The sequence below is a fragment of the Ursus americanus genome, chromosome 25, assembly GCF_024610735.1.
Source record: "Ursus americanus isolate L20-20 chromosome 25, mUrsAme1.1.p, whole genome shotgun sequence".
NCBI classification, from domain to species: Eukaryota; Metazoa; Chordata; class Mammalia; order Carnivora; family Ursidae; genus Ursus; species Ursus americanus.
In genome coordinates, this window is record NC_142151.1 from 30,235,891 (window position 1) to 30,259,192 (window position 23,302).

Here is a 23,302-nt window from a genome sequence, read left to right on the forward strand (position 1 = left end):
CAGTCTGACAGTATCTGTGAATGCTTAAAATCTCTGTGCTCTTTAATCACAGCCATTTCATTTAATAAAACTAATAAGGTAATATGTGAGTAAGGTTATATGTAAAGCATGTGCACTGCAGTGTTGTTAATAGCAAAAACCATTTAAATGTCCAAGTCAGTGTTCGGCTTTACAAACAGTAGAATACTACTAAACTATTAAATGCAGAAGTTAGTCTATTGATATGGAATATTATCCGTGATTGCAACATTAAAAATAAAAGGGTATAGAACTACCCCATTTAAAGTAATATATTTTCATAGGCATAATGTTACATACCAGTATTATACGGGTTTTGAAAACCTGGTTGGGAGAGTATCAGAAAAGGTGGGAAAATTATGGGGGTGGGGTGGGACTTTATTTTTTATTTTTTAAATTTTGGGGGGAGAGTGGGACTTTATTCTCTCTTTATTATAAAGGAATAAAGATCATTTAATAGAAAATGTGACTAAACTTTCTTTTTAAACATCTTTGCGATAATTTTTCCTTTCATTTCTTTGTATGGTGCTTTGTTAGTATAGTTTTATTGAGTTATTAAAAAACCTGTGGGGGGGGGCACCTGGGTTGCTCAGTTGGTTAAGCATCTGCCTTGGCTTGGGTCATGATCCCAAGGTCCTGGGATCGAGCCCTGTGTCGGGCTGTCTGCTTAACGGGGAGCCTGCTTCTCCCTCTCCCTCTGCCTTCCCCTCCGTCTGTTTGTGCGCGCGCTCTCTCTCTCTCTCTCTCTCTCAAATGAATAAATATTTAAAAAAAGATCTGTGGAGAAACTAATTTTGCTCTTGTGTATTCTGTTTTCAGAGCAGTGGAAAGAGCTCAGTGCTAGAAAGCCTAGTGGGGAGGGACCTGCTTCCCAGAGGCACTGGTATTGTCACCCGGAGACCTCTCATTCTGCAGCTAGTCCATGTTTCACCCGAAGATAAGCGAAAAACAACAGGAGAGGAAAATGGTAAATTTTAGAATTGGAATAGAAATCGTTTAAAAATTCATTTTTGCTTGAAAAATTTGCTTAAAAATACATGAATTGATTAGACAACTCAGTGGCTGTAACAGAAGCAGGAGTCCTGTGAAGAGAAATGGAATGCATCATTTCTCTTATGAAAAAAGAGTAAGTTTTGTTGCTTTGAGGACCATGAGTAGACTTGGAATAGTACCTTTTTGGTAACTCAGCTTATTAGTAAACTGTCATTAATGCTTAGGGAGGATTTAGTGAGGTACTGGATAAATAGAAATCAGTTATTTGAAAGAAAAAGTTTTTGTGTCTTTTGGTGTGTTTTAATAAGGTTTTTTCCCAGTTTTTATTTTTTAACTTTGATTTAGAAATTTAAATAATTTAGATTTTAGTTTAAAGATTTTAAATACAATTAAAATGACTTTGCTTTTCAATACAGCAGTGTTATCTCACCTTCCCTTTTCTGGTCTCACCATGTACCTGCTACTTTTGAATCTTTTGCTGTTTAAGCTAATAAAATATTATTTTTAGAAAGAGTTTTGGTTCTTTTATTTTTTTACTATCTTTCTCTGGCTAAGGCTTACGTACATAGCACCTACTATTCTGATTTTTAAGATCCACCCACTCCTGCAATAGTAAATGTGGAATAATAAGATAAGAAAATAAGCACTGTCCTTTATAGCAGTCCTTCTTTGGTTAAACTGAAAATATTTTGAGAAATGTTATGTCTATAAACGGATATAAAATTGTTTATTAAGTATGTGTCCTATTTATATTAGTGAGGTTGGAATGCTTGATGAAAGTAATATATTTAATCTTTGTTCAGTGTTTGGCTCAGACTGTCTTTTTTATAAAATGCTGTAAAATGCTGTAATTACTACATTTGCAGCAGAGTACCATGTTTGTTACTTACCTGCTGAGATCTGTTTTCAGTACACTTTCATTCTACTTCTTAGATTCTGACCTAAGAAGTGATGATAGTATTGATGAAATTGAAGTTACTTTAATTTGTATCTTATTTTTCCATTATTATAGGAGCATTGGTGGTGAAAGCCTAATTTTGTTAAGGAAGTAAAAAAAAAAACCCTATCATGATGTAGAAAGTTAATCACTGAAGCAGTTTAATGAAGTTGTAGATGTTAACAAGTAATATTTTTGGATAAACTGCCAGAGGATATGCAGGAGCCTCTTAATTATATTAGGTAGCGTCTGGGCATATTATTCATCACTTTGCATTTCTGTAATATTTCTTTATTATTGAAATTCTGAGCCTTGAATTTAATCATTTTGGACTAACCTGTGGTTCAGCTTCATATATATATATATATAGAATAACACTTAAAACTTCGTTCGCACTAACTTTCGTCAAATCTACCAAATACTTTAAACTAATAAGACTTTAAGAAACCATATGGCATTAGTTAGGTCTGTTTCTTTTAACTTTTTATTGTCTTCAGTCACCATGAAAAGGGCAGATGATAGATATCCTGCCTCTCAGAAAATATTTGCAGAGCTGGGCGGTGTTTTTAGAAAAGGGTGTACATTTCAGCTACAGAAGTGTCAGTTCCTCAGTATCTCTGCTTGTATGTTCACTATGTTTTGTTGATGTGTCTCTTCTTGGTGGTGGTCAGCAAATCTGCATATTTTAACCTATATATATATTTTTTTCAAAGCTTAGTGCTTATATTTTATATAAAAAAACATAAAACGTCACTTAAAATGACAGCTTAGCTACCCGGAACACAAAATAGATTAAGTTTTGAGTATTAAATTTCATATGTCTTATTAATAACTGTCATAATTCCTTAGTTTCTCACCAGAGCCTCTTTATCCTCAGGATAAACAGTCTACCTTCCTCATAAATCTTTGTAACACAGAGAAAATCAGAAACAATGAAGCAGATAAACATTGAGTTAGCCACAAGAGTATGAACTACCTGACAGTCTGACAACCACAGAGGAGAAAGGGAGGAAAACATAACCAGATGGAACTTTCAAAAAAGAAAAAAATCAGTCTCTAACCATTTTGTATAAGGATTTATACGTCACAGGGCTTTGTTATGTAAGAAAGGCCCAAGTTATCAATAATAGTTTAGTTTAGGAGCAGAGTGTTTTAGGATGACATGGAGTAGTATAATCCATTTTAGATATAGGTCCATCAAAACTGACTAAAATAAACATTTTAATGTTTAATAGGCATAATTTAATTATCAGGAAATTTTATTCAATGTGGAATCTTTCATTCTGCAAACCAGCTATGATAATTGAGGTGTCAAATGTGTAGAATTTCTCAGCTTGCATCCCCTTTTGCCAGTGTAAAAGAATTTTCTGATAAAATCTTACCAAAAACGTATTCACACTGTTTTTTAGAGTAAGATAGTGGTTTAGTTTGAACTTTGGACTGCATGATTATCTGTCATATATTTTAAGAAATAAGTCAAGCTTTCCTCAGATTTCTTTTTAGGCAAAATCCAAAAGCAGCATGCTGATTAAAGACCAAAGTCGTTTGTGTTCTTTTAAATTCAGTATATTTCAAAGAACATAATAATCGCTTATAAAGCTCAATCTTTGTGAATAGGGTAAATACTTGTATATATTTACTTTTGAGGTGTTGAAAGATGTTTTTGGTATGCTTTGTAGATTTTTCTGTACCAGGCAATTTATCTTTTCCCATAGTCATAGATATCAAATATATCAAGTATTTAATCCAGTTGTGTTAGAATAGAAACCAGAGGTAACACACTTAGTTGTCATGGAAAATAACAGTGAATTATGACACAGAGTATGCTTCATTTATATCACTTACAATCTCTACATCCCTTTAATTATAATTAATTATAGTGGGAGTTACAGTTGTAAATTTTGAATAATTGAATGCTCTGTGCATTTGAAATGTGTTCAGGTTTCTGCACATTTGATTTTTTTAAAAAGGTTTAAAATATTAGGGATAAGCACTAAACTTACAATTCTGTGCTGTTTCTCTTTAACTACAGACCCTGCTACATGGAAAAACTCAAGACACCTTTCTAAAGGTTTCCTTTATCCATTTGTTTTTGGCCCTTCTTTTTCTAGTATGCCTGCATGTGTGCTTATGTACTCTTACAGGCTGTGTGCGTTATTTCTCTTCCATTTTTATTTGCCTGTCCACATTGATTGATTGCAGGTGGTTCTCGTTCCCTCTTGGCATTGCATCAGAATGCAGGCTTTTTTTGGTGGTGAATGTAATTTGTTTTATTTTTATTTTTAAAAACATGCTTGTTAAGCCAGGCCTCTCATATATGATAAGGTAAATTAAAAACACCCCTTTGGTCTGTAGTACTTGCCTCTGTGAGTTCTGTTCACCTAGAATACTCCAGTCCTCCATTGAGACTCCTTGGAAGAAGGTACTAAGCTTCAAGTAGGTGAGCATTTTACTTGCAAAAAGGATCCAGTTTTGTTTACCTTATTTCCACCAAAGAATCGAATCACTTTTTCTTCAATATTTATTTGAATATCTTTTAGTCATTTTTATTTTGATTTCAGTGGCTGATGTTCATTATTCATAAACTCAGTCATGAAGATATTTAAAACTCTAAATTTGGCGAAAACAATAGCTGTGCTTAGGCAGTTAGGTTACCTTTGTACAATTAAACATATCTAGTTTCTCTGAAAAAACTAGAACAAAACTTGCTTGCCAAGATTTAGACCACTTGAAACAGTGCCTACAGTGAATATATTTTCCTTTTTCTCAGCAAGTGCAGGAAGAACAGACCTTATTGGAAACTTCATGGAGAGTAGCGACTCCGTACAATAGTTATGCTAGGGTCTATCTGTCCCACCCTCATCCCCAACACACTCATTTCATTTCTTTCCAACCTTCACTTCCAAGGGGGGGAAATCACCTTGAAAGTGCATATAAATCACAGAATGCACTACTGAGGGGGCTTTTTAAAGGAACAACAAATTGTGACTTACACGTAGCCAGTAGGAAACGAAATTTTAAAAAAATGGATTTAATAGCTGTTTCATTTACACATTGCAAATTTTTACCTTGAGTTATGTATGTAAATCTATTTTATGTGCTTTTTGCATTACTCAGTAGGATTCTTAGTTTTTCTTCTTTTAGCCATTTGGTTGAGTTACTTTCGTTATATAAACTGCTTTATGTGTAAGATATTTAAAAACAAATCATACTTTTACTATGATATAATTACATACAAAATACAAAGAGAAGTGAATAGTTTTATTTGTAGAATCAATATTCAAATCTAGATTTCAAAAGGAAGACCTGTGAATAACTGAAAATAGTCACTTCTTGAAATATAGGATACAATTTTTAAAATATGAAAGTATAATTTAATAGATCTTAAAATACTGCTTGTCAGTGGCAAAACAGAAACAAATGATACTGTGTTGCCTTTTTGAATTCCTAAGATGAAAAGGTAATTCCCGTAGTTTCCAATAAATGGAGTTTTTCTTTTTCAGGGGTTGAAGCAGAAGAATGGGGTAAATTTCTTCACACCAAAAATAAGGTAATCAATCACACAATATTATGAAGAAATAACATGTTGAAAATTTTTTTTGTGCAAGTATTTGATAACTTAGTTTCTTATCATTGGTGTGGTATGTTACCTTGAAGCAACTGTTCCTTGTAAAATAAATCTAATCTTAGTAACATTTCTAACCATAGCAGTTTATTTGGAAAACATATTAAGTTGAGCTTTATCGTAATTTGGAAATTAACTGTTGTGGGATCAGGCAGCTTTGAGAAACTCATATAAAACTCTGGCTCAGAAAATACGTGTATATGTTAGAATTTACTAATTCTGTGAAGCAGATCATAGACCTCTTTGAAATTTATGAACCCCTCACTTAAAAACTTGATCTTACTATGAGTGTTGTGCTTTTTGTTTCAATGATTTTTAGCTTTACACGGATTTTGATGAAATTCGACAAGAAATTGAAAATGAAACAGAAAGGATTTCAGGAAATAATAAGGTGGGCATCTTTTAGAGCTGGAGCATACAAGCACAGTAAATATATACTGAGAGTATTCTGTGTGTAATGTATGATGGGCATTGCAAATTCATAGTCCTGCTGTTTGAAACTAATGGGGATTTTCACAAATATATAAAAACTACTTAAAATCCCATTTGTTTCTTAGAGCTTTATTATACTACCAGATATTTCATTTAGATATTTATTCTTGATCTGGTGATGTACGTAGCACTTGTATAATTTTTCTGTTTGGTACTGCTACAATAAGTTAGCTTTTTCTGATGAATTGACTGTACTCTAACATGAGGCATTTTGTAACTTCTGAGATTTTGAAGCACTCTCTTACCTGAGTAAGGCTAGATTTACTATGAAAGTAGAGAGGTTTTTTTTTCAGTGAAAATAACAACTAATGTTAACTACTTGTTTTCCTGTTTTCTAATATTGTGAGAATTTAAAGTAAATTAGGTGTCCGAGATGCCATTAATCTTGGCACCAGGCACTGTTACTGCCTCCCATAAATGCTTGTTTTCTTTCCTTTGTTTATTCTTGCTACCTTTCTCTCTGTTCCCTTCCTTTAAAAAAAAATTTTTTTTTAAGCCTCCATTCTTGTATTATCCAGAGGCTATTTAATCCCACAAGTGGGCCCTAGCCCAGCATTAATATTCAGCAAGTATTCATTGAACCCTTTTGTCTGCCAGGTGCTGTGCTGGAGTGGCTGTCCTGACAAAAAGGCATTTTGGGAGCCATATCAGTTCTTTATGTCTAGTCAGGATATTTATCTCTCTGACATCTGGTAACCTTTGAGTTGCTGCTGCTACCATACTTCCTTGAATTTCTCATAATGGTGTTGTACAGAAGAGGTAGAAAAGTGGCAAGGAAATAGATTAGCTTGTCTCAGTCCTGTAATTGTACCAGGGGTAATTTTGATTTGGGGGATGTTATTAATCATAATACCAGTCTGAATTCGCTCCTGCATCGCCACGGATTTACTGAATTTAGGAATTGGTGGTAATTTTACATAGGGCTAGACTTTAGAGTGGATGTGACTAGTGCTTCAGAAAGGAAAGTTTTAGTTACACTAAACTGAATGTCATGAAATGTCTGTATACCAACAAGATGTGTAATTTATCGTGGGGATAGGATATACTTACCTAGCAGGTTTTCTTACCCACAGTGTCCAAAGAATGAGAAGTCCCCTACCCCCAATCTGTGAAAAGTCTCTCCTAAGTCATGTTTGTAATGAAGTAAATGATACTTTGATCTTATGTAAGTAATTTTATATGTGTAAATATCTAGATGATTTCATATGCCTAACATAAAGCCCTGAAAGATTTAAAATACCTGTGGGATTGGAATTGTAAAGGCATTTGAGCAAAGCTTTGTAGTGGACATGATAAGGGAATCCTGAGAAGTACACAGCCTAGGTAGGTATGCTGAATATCAGCATATGACTTTGGAACATTGGTGTATTTGAGATAGAAAAGTAGTTCGGAGTAATTTAATATAACTCAGAGTATGAAGGATGTTCCAAAAAAGCTTTCTGGGAAATTAGAATTTTCATTGGGTTAATGAAAGAAGATATAAGGTAGGTAAGATGAGAGGACGTTTCCAAAGATAAAGAAGGGCACGTGCAAAGACAAGTTATGCACATTTTCGTTGTGCCTTTTTACTGGCTCAGCTTTAGAACTTGTAGAGGACCAGTGGTGAAGAGAAGGCAATCTGGATAATAATCTCAGTCCAGGGGAGAGGAAATAGAGGTATCTCTCACTATCCAGATTCTCACTAATTGAATTCAGGGATCTGAAGATACAGATAAATTTTCCGAGGGATCTCTTAAAATATACACTTCTGCTACTTGATATTCAAAGATTGGGAGCCAAGTTGATTTGGATAACTTGTTGCCCTGTGCCTCACTGTCTACTCAAGAACCTCATACATTTGGATAGTGATACAGTTTTCTTTTGTTCAGCACTAAGTCTGTTAAACATATTTAAGAAGTTTTGTCTGTTCAGAATCAAGAGACAAGAATGGGAAGTAATGCAGGGAAAATAAATTTTGTATATTAATGTTAGAGGATTTGATAAGATTATCACCTGCTATATGGCTGTCTGTCTTACTTGCCATGTGTTTCATCAGGTTTTGATCATTCAAATGTTCATGGTTTAATTCATATTTAAAAGCATCTAATGTTATCTACTTGAAATGAGGTGTACTTTAGCATTTTATATTTCACTGAAATTTTAATATGATATTTTTAAACTTATTTTTAGGGAGTAAGCCCTGAGCCAATTCATCTTAAGATTTTTTCACCCAATGTTGTCAATCTGACACTTGTGGATTTGCCAGGAATGACCAAGGTAAAGATTAGTTGTTACTCATTGTGGATTTGGTCATGTTTGTTTTCGACTGTGGTGGTTTTTGCTTGACCTCATATGAGAATAATCAGTTTTTGGTCCCCCTCCCCCCCCAATCAACTTGGCCTATTAGCAGCATTGATATAGTTGAGCCCTCCCTTCTCCTTGAAACACTTTCTTTACTTGACTTCGAGGATACCATACTCTGCAGGTTTCTCTCCAGTCTTACCACTCCTCTGTCTGTTTTGCTGGTTTATTATCTTCCCACTGTCTCCACAGTGAGTGCCTCAGACCTGTTTTTAGACTAACTCTCGTCAGTTGGGTACACCTACCCGCCCCCTTGATGATCTCATCCAAACTATGACTTTAAATACATGAGTGTCTGTATGCTGGCAGCATGTAAACATCTCCAGACTTGTACATCCAACTGTCTATTTGATATGTGCGCTGAAGTGTCGAATAGGCATTTCAAACTTGATGTGTATTATGCTAGATTTCTGACCTCTCCGTCAACCTTATTCGATCCTTCTGTAGTCTCCCCCACCTCAATAAATGGCAGCTGTCTTCTATCAGTTGCTTAGCCAAAAAGTTTGTAGTCATCGTTGACACTCTTTATGCCACACCCTACTTCCTCAGAAGATCCTTTTGGCTCTCCTTACATTTAAAATATATCCAGAACTCCATTATATCTTACAAATTGATAGCTACCATCCTGGTCTAGTCACTCTCCTGTCAGCTGGATTATTGCAATAACCTCCTAATAGGTCTTCCTCATAATCTGTTCTTAAGCAAGCAGCCAAAGTGATGCTATTAAGGTGAAAATTAGTTGTGTCATTCCTTGGTTCAGAATCTCTCCAATGGCTTTTCATTTCATTCACAGTCAAAGCTCAAGTTCTTAAAAGAGGAAATTATCCCTGTTATTCTTCTAACTCCATCTGCTCCAGTTTTCTGCCCTTACTGTTCATTCTGCTGGAATATTCTTCCCCAGATATCTACATGTACCTCTCCCTTGTCTCCTTCCGTTTCTGCTCATTCTCTCTTTTAAAAAAATTTTTTTTGTTTTTTATTTTTTTAAAAAATATTTATTTTTCAGAGAGAGAGTGAGCGACCACAAATGGGGGAGCAGCAGGCAGAGGGAGAAGAAACAGGTTCCCCACTGTCTGCTTATTCTCTTAAATGTCATTATCTGAGTGACTTCTTCCCTCGTTACTCTATTTAAAAGCATAATCCTATTTAAAATGATAATTTAAAAGTATAACCTTCTCTAATCATTCCCTAGCTTTGTGTTCTGCTTAATTTTTTTCCATAGCTCTACCACCAGCTAGATACTACATTTGTATTTGCTTATTATCTACTTCTCATCACTAAAATATAAACTCTATGAAGACAGGAATTTCAGTCTTTTTAAATCAGTACTGTGACGTATCTGATGTAGAACAGCGCCTGAAATAGAGTAGGCTGCCAGGAAATACTTGCTAATTGAATGAACGAAGAATTTGTCTCTAGGCAGTTACCATTGACCAATCCTTTACATGGTAAACTTTTGATATTTGTAAGAGGTACGTTTTGAGACTTTCACATACTACTACTAGTAGTAGTATATACTTTCTTCATTTTAACGACCTGTGTATGGAGTAATACCTATATTCTGTAGATTAAATGGGGGTGGGGGAAGCTGAGTTGATTTTTATTAGTTCCTTGTTTGTCTCTGTTCGGTTCAGGTGCCTGTAGGTGATCAACCTAAGGATATTGAGCTTCAAATCAGAGAGCTCATTCTTCGGTTCATCAGTAACCCAAATTCCATCATCCTTGCCGTCACTGCTGCTAATACAGATATGGCAACGTCAGAGGCACTTAAGATTTCAAGAGAGGTAGATCCAGATGGTAAGGACAGATGTTAATATTGAATGAGATGCTTGGTTAACAGTGGTAAATCTGCCCTCGAGGGGAATATCTAATTTTAAAAGTAATTTTTCTAGCTGTTAATGCAGATTTAAAAAATAATACATTCCTACTTTGCTTATAATTACAAATGAAAATTCTGATGGAAAATAAAGTTTTAATGGGTTAGTTGCTATATAGTCAAGGCAAAAACACTTTACATGATGTCCATATTTGTAATGAATGGTTGCCTGATGATTTTAAATTTATAAGATGGGCTATGCAAAGAGGGTTTGTATTGTATAAATAAAATAATTTAGATTTTTGAATGGCTGACTTCTTAGAATAACTATCATAATAGGTAATCATTGTAGATTATTATGGTATAGTAGAAAATTGTGGTATCTGCATTCTGCGGAGGTAGAAAAACATTTAGACAAGGCAGAAGAAATTCTTAGAAATAAAGGTAAAATCCTTTTATGAAGCATTCATAGCCCTAAGGATTATGTTCGTAAATCCTAATTTAGTTCATACTGTGGGTCAGTGTATCGTATTTGACTAATGCTGTGATGTGCATCTCTTAATATATATAAAATGGCACCTTGTAGGCGAGTAGTTACTATTGCTGCTAATAAATATAGCTTTGCGCTCCATATAGGAGCTAATTTTTTTTTAACCTGAGTATTTGGAGGTTCTGTGAGCTGTGTCATGTTTCTTTTTTCCTGCTTCGAAGAAGAATTTGAAATAAAAATTTGTTAGGAAAAGTTAATGTGAAAACTGCTAATGAAAATTACCATAAACAGTAATTTTTAATTTTTTAATTTCAAATTTTTAAGAAGCTTTTAACCACTTGTCATTTTAGATTAAAAGGTAAGCTCTAGGGGTACCTGGCTGGCTCAGTCAGTATAGCATGTGGCTTTTTAAAAAAGATTTTATTTATTTATTTGAAAGAGAAAGAGGGAGCACTAGCTGGGGAGGGACAGAGGGAGAGGGACAAGTAGACTGCTGAGGCTGGGGCCCTGACAAGGGGCTTGATCTTATGACCCTGAGATCATGACCTGATTGAGCCACCCATGTGTCCCTAAAATTAGTTTTTAAAAACAGTATTTGTAAGCAAAGGTTAGAAAATGATGACAGAGGTAATGTTAAGGAGGGATTATAGATGAGGATTTTTCTTTGTTAATACCTAATAGCTTTATTTAATGGATCATTTTCCTTCTTGCATTTACCAGGTCGCAGAACCTTAGCTGTAATCACTAAACTTGACCTCATGGATGCGGGTACTGATGCCATGGATGTATTGATGGGAAGGGTTATACCAGTCAAACTTGGAATAATTGGAGTAGTTAACAGGTTAGCAGTCAAGAATGGGATAAGAATTGCAGCATTCCCATTTCAAAGCAAATCTGAATTTTTAAAAGCAGTCTAAAATGTGATATTATCCCTCTTTTCCCCTTTTACTATAATCTTGGTATTGCTAGGAATTCATTGCTCTAGAGGAAGAGGTTCACTAAAGCCTCCTGTGGGCATTTGTAATGGAAGGTGTTTTTAAAGTAAGCAGTCCATAAAATGGAAGAAAATTTAATAGCCAGGCTTGAAAATTTTCTGCCTATTATGTTATGTATGAGGAGTGCACTGGATAAGAAAAAAAAAGTATTATTTAATTTGCACGTAATCAAGAAAAAGTTTGTGAATAAGGTGGTAGGATTTTAATAAATTGGTTTAACACCTCTGGCATTAGTGATCCTTCATAATTGCCAGGATGTGACTTGGAGAAATTTTATTAAAGATATTCTAATTATAAATAGCTGGTATTAAAAATTGTAGAAAGGAAACTAGTATTGAGTGTCTGTGTTTTAGACCCTCCCCTGTGAGCAGTTTGCAAATGATATCTCTTTAAACCCTTATAACATCTCTGTGAGGTAGGGGTTGATGTTTATTTTATAATCAGAAGACTTAAGTTATACATCTACCAAAGTCACATGGTGAAAGATTGCAAATGAAGATCTCTCTTCATTCAGAAAGCCTTTATAAAGTAGGAAGCATTGAAATTAACAGGAGATCTGGGTTCTACTCCTAGTTTGTTCATAAAGTAGATACATAATGTGGATTTAAATGACACCTAACATCTTTGGGTCTCAGGCCTTTTCTAAATGAAACTGTTTTTACTAAGTGATACCGAAGATCCTTTACAGTTGTCTGCTTTATTCATATGTCCTACCTCGCCCATCCTTCAGCTTTTTTTTTTAATCCCTCCTTCTCTTTTCATGGTACAAAACTGTTGCATTTGTGAATGACTGCTCTTCAAGTTAATTATTTTTGGTAGAAATTAGTTGTCTGTATATAGATAAAATATACAGCTGGTTATCATATTTATACTTTTTTTCACCTGAGTATCCCTGTTACTTCAGAGTACTGCTTTTGACAGAAGTTAATGGTAGCGGTGAGGCCTAAACTATTCAGGTATCACAAGTCACAGATTGAGTCTTGGCGGAAGTGCTTAACATGTGACCTTGGGTAGGTTAATGTCCCTGAGCCTCGGTTCCTTTGCTGTAAAATGGGATAACACCTGCTGCATAGAATTATGACAAGAATTCGATAACACAGCCCATGTCAGGCATTACAAACAACGTGTGGCACTACCATCATCATCTGAGGTATGTAGAGGACACAATTGACTTTTAATTAAACAGTTTGTTATTTTTCAACCTTAGGAGCCAGCTAGACATTAACAATAAGAAGAGTGTAACTGATTCAATCCGTGATGAATATGCTTTCCTTCAAAAGAAATACCCATCTCTGGCTAATAGAAATGGAACAAAGTATCTTGCTAGGACTCTAAACAGGTAACATTTTTACTCTTGGAAAGTGAGGTCCTTTTGGTTTGCCAATAGGTGTCTGAGAGCTCTCATTTTTAGTTCCTTATATTTTCATAACATTCTCGTGTGTACAGTTTCAGGTTTTGTTTCTTATACAGTAGGTTCTTATAAAGTAGATGTCTTTTTTAATTCGGGTGGTTGGCATTAAATTATGTAGTCTAGGAATGCTCAAAGGAATTATTTTTTTTTAAAGATTTTATTTATTTATTTGACAGAGATAGAGGCAGCCAGCGAGAGAGGGAACACAAGCAGGGGGAGTGGGAGAGGAAGAAGCAGGCTCATAGCAGAGGAGCCTGATGTGGGGCTCGATCCCATAACGCCGGGATCACGCCCTGAGCCGAAGGCAGACGCTTAACGACTGAGCCACCCAGGCGCCCCTCAAAGGAATTTTTAAAATGTCTTAATTATGAAGTTCTTGACAGTCAATTTACTTTGGTAATAGAACTAGATAGCGGGTGACTTAATTTCCACTTGGGATTTCAGGAACTAAATTAAAATGTAAAATTTTCACATAATCGATTCTTATTTTAGGATGTCTTCTATTATTCATAAAAAGAATTTGAAGTATATACCTCGAATCCTTAATATCCATTGATAGTAGAGGGACTGGAAAACCTTTCTAGATAATTTATAAATGACTGAAATAAAAACTGTTTTCTCTTACCTTTGTCTTATTTCCTAAATAAATTAAAGCCTAATGGACTTGGATTGATTTTCACTGTGCTAAGTACTCATTGTAAAAAATAAGAAATCAAAAATTTTTTCAATTTATATGTGGTTCTCTAGCAAATACTACAGTTTGATGGGTTGAAGGCAAATTTAAAAAGTGTTGACCAAGTTGTCTTTGTTCATATCATTATTTTCAGTAAATAAGTATTTGCATCTAGCCTAAGATTGCATTATTTCCTGCCACGACAAATTTGACAGCTTTTACCATTATTGGCATTTAAAAAATTTGACCTGTTTGGGTCTTCAAAATATATTTTTCTTTAAAATCATTTCTTTCTAACCTTTATTAGGTTATTGATGCACCATATAAGAGATTGCTTACCGGAGCTGAAAACAAGGATAAATGTTCTGGCTGCTCAGTATCAGTCTCTCCTCAACAGCTACGGTGAACCTGTGGACGATAAAAGTGCTACTTTACTTCAGCTTATTACCAAGTTTGCCACAGAATATTGTAACACTATTGAGGGAACTGCAAAATATATTGAAACCTCAGAGCTGTAAGTAAAAAAATTTCTCTCTGAATTTGGTTATCTGAATTGCTGGGTTACTTTAGCTTTTGTAGCAGTGACTTTAACTCTGAGATTTTCTGATTGTGATTTATAATCTGCAGAATAGTATTTTGCAGAAATAATAGGATGATATCTGATGTATGTGTAAAAATGCTTTGTAAACTTAGGTAAAGCAGAGTAAAAATTTCGTTTTTTTTTTAAACAAGACTTTGATAAGCATTTAAAAATATTTGGTAATTTCTTTTTAAATGTTTCTTTAATAGACACACTCTAATTTTTCATGAAACAAAAAGAAAATGCAGATAAAAAGAACAGAAGGACAAAATTACTTAATTCCACTACCCAGAAATAGTCCCTGCTAATTTTGGCATGAACCTAGACATTTTTCTAAGCATCTGTAAAATATTATAAATGTCTGTATTTCAGATCACAATACTATCATGCTATTTTGGAATCATTTCTTTCAATCAACGTGTCACAGACAACTAATATAAATTACACATTTCTGTAATCTTAAAAGTTTACATGGCATGTTACAGATCAAAATACGATCATGCTATTTTGGAATCATTTCTTTCAATCAACGTGTCACAAACAACTAATATTAATTATACATTTCTATAATCTTAAAAATTTACATGGCATGTTACATTTTAGATACACTCTCTTTTCTTGAACCAGTACTCTACTACTGATAGATCGTTTTTATTCATACACATATATAAACAGTGTTGTGATAGACTACTTGGGGGGCATGTTTCAGAGTAAACCTGTAGGCTAAATTCCTAGAATGGAATTACTGTGTTAAAGGGTAGGAACATCCTAAAAGTCTCTTACTGTTGCCATACTGTTAGTAGATTGTATTGTTTTACTACTAGCAATAGAAGAGTGTTCGTTTCTCTGAACTGTCACTTAAAAAAAATCTTTTAATTTTGAAGTAATTATAGACTTCCAGGAAGTTGCAAATAAAGGTACCTTCTTAGGTCCTGTTAATCCTTCACCCCATCTTCCCCAGTGTTGACATTTTGCGTAACTATAGGACAGTAACAAAATGAGAAGTGGACATTGGTACAACTCACAGAGCTTATTCAGATTGCACCACCTGGGAAATTATACACACACTTGTGTATTCTGTGTACTTTTGTGTGACCCAGGTGGCCTTTTACGTGAGTTAATTCCATAAAGACAGTATTGAATTGGTGAATGGCTGGTTATTTTATATATATCTATATCTATAGATATAGATATATATGGCATATTGAGGGAAATAAAGATTATAAGATGAACCTTGGAAAAGCTTAGTGGGTAAGGTAGAACAAGGTAACACGAGGGACGATTATGTGGCAAACAGGAGTATAATCAAGTATTTTTATTTAAATAGTTATTAAATATAAGCACATTTCTGAATACGTATTATAACATATATGGGGAGTTTTATAAGTAGTAAATAAAGCAAATATCTGTGTAATCATTTACGCCTTTAAAACATTGAAGAGAGAACATTTACATTTCTCTCAGGGACTGGGAGAGTGCCATAGTTAAGAATGTGTTCAGGTTGGGCTCTGAATAGAATTTGGGGAGGCAATAAGTAGAAGGGTGTTTAGGCTTTGGGACAGCAAAGAGTAACGCAGGGTGTATTTGGAGAATTGCATGTACAGTGACGGGGTAGAACAGGAGGTTAGGCAGCAAAGGCATCGAAGAACAAGATTATGGAAAGTCAGATATCTTCAGAATTCGGAAAACTTCCTGCTATAAAAATAAAACACTTTCAGTCATCCCATTCTAGAAGGATAATTCTAGTCGTTATGGAAGATTATTTGGGAAGGGAAAGGTTGGAGGCAGACTGGTAATTTAACCATTTTTAAGTATAATTTAATGGCATTCAATTAAAGTCACAGTATTGTCCAATCATCAAATGGCATCTATTTCTAAAAATTTTTATCACCCCAACAGAAACTCCGTATCCATTAAGCAGTATCTCTGTTTCCTCCTCCTCCAGTCTCTGGTAATCTCTAATTTACTTTCTGTCTCTGAATTGGCTAATTCTAGATATTTTATATGAGGGGAAACATACAATATCTGTCCTTTTGTGTTCGGCTTATTTCACTTAGCGTAATGTTAGGCTTGTACCTTCTGCTTAGACAACTATAAGAGAGTAGTGCGTAATAGAGATTTAATTTGTTTAAAGCAGGAGCAAACTGAGCCCATTGGCTAAAAAGGATTTTTATATTTTTAAATGGTTGAAAAAAATTCAAAGAATATTTCATGACGTGAAAATTATGTAGAATCCAGATTTTAGTGTGCATAAGTTTTACTGGAACACAGCTATGCTTATTTGTTTCTATTTTGTCTGTAGCTGCTTTTTTGCTCAGTGGTAGAACAGAGTTATTGTGGCAGAGACTGTGTGGCCTGAAAAGCCGAAACGGTTTACTCTCTGGTCTTTTACAGGAAAAGTTTGTCTCTCTCTCCTGTAAATTGTGAATAAACAGAAATAAATAAGACACTGTTTCTTGTAAAAAGCTCATAGTCGAAGAGAACTGGGGCAAAGATGTTTAGTAGTTCTTAGTGAACTGATGTTTTTGACAGAACAGTTATTGTGTGTGTGTGTGTACACACACATATACACGTGATGAATGCTTTTGTGGGGTGACTCTTCTTCATTAAAAGAAAAATTAGAGAAACTGGTTCTTAATGGGAGTTGCAAACACATGGAAATGATCTAAATGTAATTATTTGAGACTTTCTCGGGAAATAAGACCTTAAAAGCTCATAGGAAGACTTCTAACTTGTAGCTTCCTTTCCTTTCAGTAATAATGCAAACCATATACTTCATTGCCTTTCAGATGCGGTGGTGCTAGGATATGTTATATTTTCCATGAGACTTTTGGGCGAACTTTAGAATCTGTTGACCCACTAGGTGGCCTTAACACTATTGACATTTTGACTGCCATTAGAAATGCTACTGTGAGTATGCTCAACTTTTAGAATTTTTTAAAAAGAGGTTAAAGGTTTATTATAATTTTTAACCCATCAGCTATATCTTTTTAAATGAATTTTATTTTTGCTCTTGTACTTGGTATTTAGGAAGCACTTCTCACGAAAAATACCAAAAAACATGATTTATTTTAACCTAGGGAAGAATTAAAATTTTGTGTAGGTGTAATAAGAGCTCAAAAACTTTTTTAGGGTCCTCGTCCTGCTTTGTTTGTGCCTGAAGTTTCATTTGAGTTACTGGTCAAGCGGCAAATCAAGCGTCTGGAAGAACCCAGTCTGCGTTGTGTGGAGCTGGTCCATGAGGAGATGCAGAGGATCATTCAGCACTGTAGCAATTACAGCACACAGGTAGCTGCGAGCTGGCCCGTGTGGTGGAGCCGGACAAGACCCGGAGTGCAGGTTTCATGGGTGGGAGGAAACACGGAAGATGGGCTGAAAGTAACTTAAAACCTGCATTTTCCTGACCGGAAAGTGATTTGAAGTAATATATTTAAGTGTCGCTTAAAAGCTAATTCAGTATTTTGGTGATTATTTAATTTTCCTTTAAACAAAGAAGATTGTTCTGTTTTTCTTTCTTCCATCATATGTAGGAGTTGTTGCGGTTTCCTAAGCTTCATGATGCCATAGTGGAAGTAGTGACTTGTCTTCTTCGTAAACGGTTGCCTGTTACAAATGAAATGGTGAGCTGTTACTTTCCCAAATCATCATTGTACCCGCTGTTCAAGAAGTTCTCTTGTATAGCAGTAGGAGTCCTTTAGAGTGTAGGCACGTTTCCCAGTGTATTGGGAAGAAAACGAAGTGAACCTCACTCTTCAAAGGACGCTTCAGTAATTCTGGCATAAAGTAGGTTTTTCTTCATATTTGAATTATTGGTAGCTTGCAGCCACAGGTTTTCATGAGAAAGGAGTTGCGGATTGTGAATAGCTTTGCTCTACTACTTAGCACCACTGATCCAATGGAAAATTAGTTTTATCTTCAGTCCCAGGAAACTGAGCTTTATAATCAAGCTGTTTTTAACTCTGGTACATAGGGGTCATTTGGCCACCTCTAGTTTGCTTGTAATACCATTGTTGCTTGCTGCTATTTTGTGGGTTGCTGCTATCCTTAAAAATGCTCAAATTGGCAAAAATATGGGATAAGCATTTGAGATTGCCTTTATGTCTCTATTTGTTGGAGGAGTGTTTTTCCTGTCTGGTCACTAAAAGTGCATTTGGGTCCTTGGCTCAGGATGGTGGTGAGCCCCAGTGGAGGTTTACTAAGACTCCAGAACCATCCCTAAGTGTAGAATGTGAGCGCTGCTGCTTGGGTGTTGCCCTAGTGAGCGTAACCCCCAGGCTGAGAGGAGCGGGGATATAGTTCGCCTGATCTCAGAGTTACTGATAGCACAGAATCATTGGAATTTCATTTGAATAGATGCTTTTCACCTTGGTTCTTGACATTTTCGTGCTCTCCTAATACCTGCCATTCGTTAGGGCGGTGCAAATGAAGGAGTCGAATCTCTGCAATGCTGGAGAAAGTAATTTCAACTTTCCTTTTGGATTATTGTACCATTAGGATTTCAAACCATGTATAATATTTAAACTGTGTGTGTCTAATTAAGGCTGATCAATCATTATCGCAGGTCTTTAAATGTCCTTTACTCAAAGTTAACATCTTTTATATCTGATTATGAAATGTTTTCTTGTTGAAACTGAACTGAAACTTTTAACACGGAATAGCAGATGATCTGAGATTTTAATAGCAAAATTACATAAAGCCTTGGAACTTAGATTTGCATCTGGGAATTTTTTTTTCCCCTAACAAAGTACTTCTGACTACCTTAAGTTACTTCCTCCCCTGCCCCTTTAGAAGTGCAGTCTTAGCTCCTGAGATATAAAAAATTCAAAAGATAGAGCAAATTATTACATGGCATAACATATGCATCAGTTGGAATGTAATTATTTATTGATTTAGGCATCAGTGTCCCCTACTGTCTTTTTTAGAACTGTTCACTAAGTTTTATGTTTCCTAAAGTAGAATTAGGTCGACATATTTTTGCATATAGCCTAATTTTTTTTCTTCTAGGTCCATAACTTAGTGGCAATTGAATTGGCTTATATCAACACAAAACATCCAGACTTTGCTGATGCTTGTGGGCTAATGAACAATAACATAGAGGTAAATACCATTTGAATTATTGTTTTTGAGAGAAAAAAATGTAAATCAGTTGTATCAAATTTACCTGAGCATGGGATAACTATAAAACACACATGGACCATATTATTGTCTGGTTACAATCCCAGGAAGTATGCTGAGGGCATTACATTGTTATGTTAAATCTAGTTCTCAACACCACCTGGCAACATTATTCTAATTTTCTGTTTACACCACTGCGATTCAGAGGGGATCTGGGATTCACTGATTTAGTGCTGAAGAACTGCCAGCTCCCTTTCAGGAACAGTTGTAGTTTATTCAGGTTGAAGAGTGGAAACCTGAGTGTTTAACGTTTTCATATGGCTCTGAAAGCTGGGAAGGAAACATTCCAAGATTTACCTAAATTAATAGTAAATTTTCACCAGTACTGGGGTAGCTGCATTTCATGGCTTTTTTTTTTTTCCATTTGAGGTGAATGTTATCAGTTGTGTAAGAACTCATATGGAGCCAAGGCTGGTGGATAAAGCCAATTTATCCAAATGCTATTTTTGTTCTCAGCTACTTTTATCCAAGAACAGTAAATTTTTCTGCTACTCTTTAATCCAGTAAGACCTTAGAGTCCCCTTCTTTATAAAATTTCCTTTTATGCATATGGGTGGAGGCAAAATTGTAAACATGGAATTTGGGAACTGGAAGGGACCCTGGGTCGGCAGCTTTAGTCCTTTGGTTAAACAGATGAGGAATCTGAGGCCCAAAGATGGTAACAGTGTTATTTTAGTGCTTATTTTGCCAGATACTGTTGGAGGAAACAAGCAAACGTCTTTTTAACAGGTTTAGGGAACCATTTTTTAGCTCCTTAGCTGAGGTGACTCAAGTGTCAGAAAAACATTTCAAAACAGACATGAGTAAGGCACTTTAAAGCACTTGGAAAGTGCACTAGAAAAGAGTTATATTAAAAATTAGCATGTAGACACTGTCTTAGAATAAGGGATTAGTTCTTGTAACACAAACCACCTTCAATGGAAAACTGATGTATGTAAGTTTTTGTAATACTGACAAGGTCATTTATGATACGATTTCAGCTAAGTTTTGTTTTTTAAACACATGAGTATGTCTGTTTTTAACAATTCCGTGACAAAGAACTTTATCTGGATATTCTCATCAAATCTTTACAACCACCTTCTGAGGGTAGGTAATGTTAACAGACTACAAAACTGAGGGCTCAGAAAGAGCTGGTAACTTGTCCAGCTGACAAAGCTACGTTAGCCTGGACTGTTGTCCAGGGCCGGCCAAGGTCATGGTTGGTAACAGACTACGATGAGAATTTCTGGGCTCCACATTCTCCTCCTGCCTTTTGCTTTATGTCCCTCTTCAAAATGTAAATTATTCTGAAGATTGTTAAATCCACATATTTTTATCATATGCAAAATTTTTTTATCACCGGATTCCCTCATGAAAAAGATGAAAATCAGCCAAGTACCTGTCAAAAGAAAGTCTTACCCATAAAAGATCACTGTGGAAGCTTTGTTGACATCTCTTTTGCAGGTTTGAGAGTGCTGATGAAATGGTTTCTCCTTAGGAGCAATTTTGACTTTAACCTAAATGCTTTCCTGTGTCTGTCGCTGCCTGCGAGCGAGCCGGAACACCATCTTTCTCTAGTTTCACTCTTGCACCGGCCGTGGTGTGGTGCTTCCCATACGGCAGGTGTTCACGGCCTGTTGATTTGAATTTAACACTTTCTTAAGCTTTGGACCAGAGTTACCTGGTAATACTGGCAAATTAGAAGAGTGGGCGGTCAGTCTGTTAAATTAGGTTACAGACTGTTTTCACCACTACATTTATTTCTGGGAGATAGGTTCAGGATAAAGTTTAGGAACATCCTTGAAGGATAACCTCCAGCACAGGTATGTAGGGTTTTGTGTATGGGAGTTGTGTGAATTTAACACACAGGTGTGCAGGTTAGAGTGATTTTTAAAGGCTTAAGTTTTTTGTCATCTGTGCACTTAAGCTTCCACAGGGTGTGCTGAAGGATTGTGCACACGTTTATGTGGGGACAGTTTAAATCAGTGACTCCTAGTGGGAAAGAGAGATGTCGGCCCATCACCCCTCAACTGAGAATCCCTGGTACAGGGAGCCACTGTTACTGACGTTGTATTGTATCCTTCAGGTGTGTTGGGCAGAAAAAAAAGATTGAGAAGCATTGGGTTAAATGATTTCTTGTTTGTTTTAAAATAAAATTGTGGCATGAGTCCCAACAGTGAGAGGATATACTGTAAGTTATTCCACACTTTTCAATTCAGCTGAAAATTTTTTAGTAGGCTTCTCTCTCAATGCTCTGATACTCACTTCGGTTTTGTTTGGTTGTGTTTTATAGGAACAAAGGAGAAACAGGCTAGCAAGAGAATTACCTTCAGCTGTATCACGAGACAAGGTAAAAAAAAAGTACTTTTAAATCATATTCTCAAAGTGTGAAAGATTGGTAAGCCTTAATACTATTCAGTTCCAGTCTTTTCTTCTTCTCCCTTTACTATTCCATTGGAACTATTTTCATTGTTTGAGTAAAGGTATGCAAGTTTAAAAAGAGGTTAAGTTAAAGATAATGGTATCTTGAATACATTAGAAAAAAATGCTTAAAGGTGGATCTTAAATATCAAGCTTTTATTTTTTTTAAAAGATTTATTTTAAGGGGGGGGGAACATATCTCAAGCAGACTCCATGCTGAGCACAGAGACGCACACCAGGCTCCATCTTAAGATCCTGAGATCAAGACCTGACCTAAAACTGAGTCAGAGGCTTAATCAACTGAGCCACCTTAAGGATCAAGCTTTTAAAACAAAGTTTACGGTAACCTTATCAACTTTGTAAAAATTAGTTGAAATGACCAATGACTTTAAAGAAGGTAGTTTGGAGAGGGTAGATAAGATGTACATAATAGGTTTTAATTTTCTACAACAGTTGCATAGATTAAAATGTGTGTATACAAATCTGTTACCTTGAATTCTTTACCAGAGAAGATCTTACCAGAAATAAAAATGAAGTTTTTGAATTTTGGTTTTCCTTAGTTATTCATCTGAAGACTTTTAACAAAGGTGACAATAGTACAAGAAGTAAGAATAAACAATAACTTTATATCCCATGGTTGCTTTTGTTTCATGTTACTTTACTATTTTGATACAGAGAAGAAAAATTTACACTTACAGAATGTTTCTGAATGCATTTTTGGCATCCTTGATTTTCTTTCCCTGCATTTTTTGCCTTTAGTCTTTTAAAGTTCCAAGTGCTTTGGCACCTGCCTCCCAGGAGCCCTCCCCTGCTGCTTCTGCTGAGGCTGATGGCAAGGTCTGTTCTGATTCTTAATCTAAGCTGCATGCCTAGTTGTTTGGTGCAACATAATCATCTGGAAACAACACACTGTACACTGAACATTAATGTGGGATGTCGTGCTAAGGTCGGACCATTTTAGCCTAATGGGAATTTTAAATTATATAACAACGTATAAATTGTTGACATGCCTTTCTTTTGCTTGCAATATGGAAGATGCACACAGAAAAATAATTTAAAGAGGAAATTATCCTGCACTTTTGAAACTCAAGCTATTGGTATTTAAATTTTGATTGTTAAACTGCATGTTTTAACGTATCTTTTAACAGTTAATTCAGGACAGCAGAAGAGAAACTAAACATGTGAGTCTCTTGCTTCAGAATGGAAATGTACCTTTGGTTCTCACTGACACACTGTCTTCGAAACCCCTGAAGCAGCTGTTTGCGCAGTAGCATCTAGCTCTTGTGTCTGTGTTCCATTTTTTAATGTTTCTCTTACCTAACTAATCCTTCTAAGATGGCATTAGTTCTAGTTTTAA

General features: G+C 35.4%; 1 protein-coding gene across 8 annotated transcripts in view; it reads left to right on the forward strand.

Moving 5' to 3' along the window:
* DNM1L (dynamin 1L) overlaps positions 1–23,302 on the forward strand; it is a 45,087-nt gene that overhangs the window by 18,855 nt on the left and 2,930 nt on the right. Inside the window, exons 2-17 of one of the 8 annotated variants that reach the window (XM_045811930.2) lie at positions 838–985; positions 3,981–4,019; positions 5,452–5,498; positions 5,893–5,964; positions 8,235–8,321; positions 10,040–10,202; positions 11,432–11,552; positions 12,914–13,045; positions 14,098–14,304; positions 17,160–17,280; positions 17,503–17,658; positions 17,901–17,990; positions 19,375–19,467; positions 21,818–21,874; positions 22,705–22,782; positions 23,094–23,126. In XM_045811930.2, coding sequence (XP_045667886.1) covers positions 838–985; positions 3,981–4,019; positions 5,452–5,498; positions 5,893–5,964; positions 8,235–8,321; positions 10,040–10,202; positions 11,432–11,552; positions 12,914–13,045; positions 14,098–14,304; positions 17,160–17,280; positions 17,503–17,658; positions 17,901–17,990; positions 19,375–19,467; positions 21,818–21,874; positions 22,705–22,782; positions 23,094–23,126 — 1,644 coding nt within the window. The remainder of the gene's footprint in view (positions 1–837; positions 986–3,980; positions 4,020–5,451; positions 5,499–5,892; positions 5,965–8,234; positions 8,322–10,039; positions 10,203–11,431; positions 11,553–12,913; positions 13,046–14,097; positions 14,305–17,159; positions 17,281–17,502; positions 17,659–17,900; positions 17,991–19,374; positions 19,468–21,817; positions 21,875–22,704; positions 22,783–23,093; positions 23,127–23,302) is intronic. The other 7 variants (XM_045811935.2, XM_045811932.2, XM_045811931.2 and 4 more) reach the window with 7 other exon arrangements.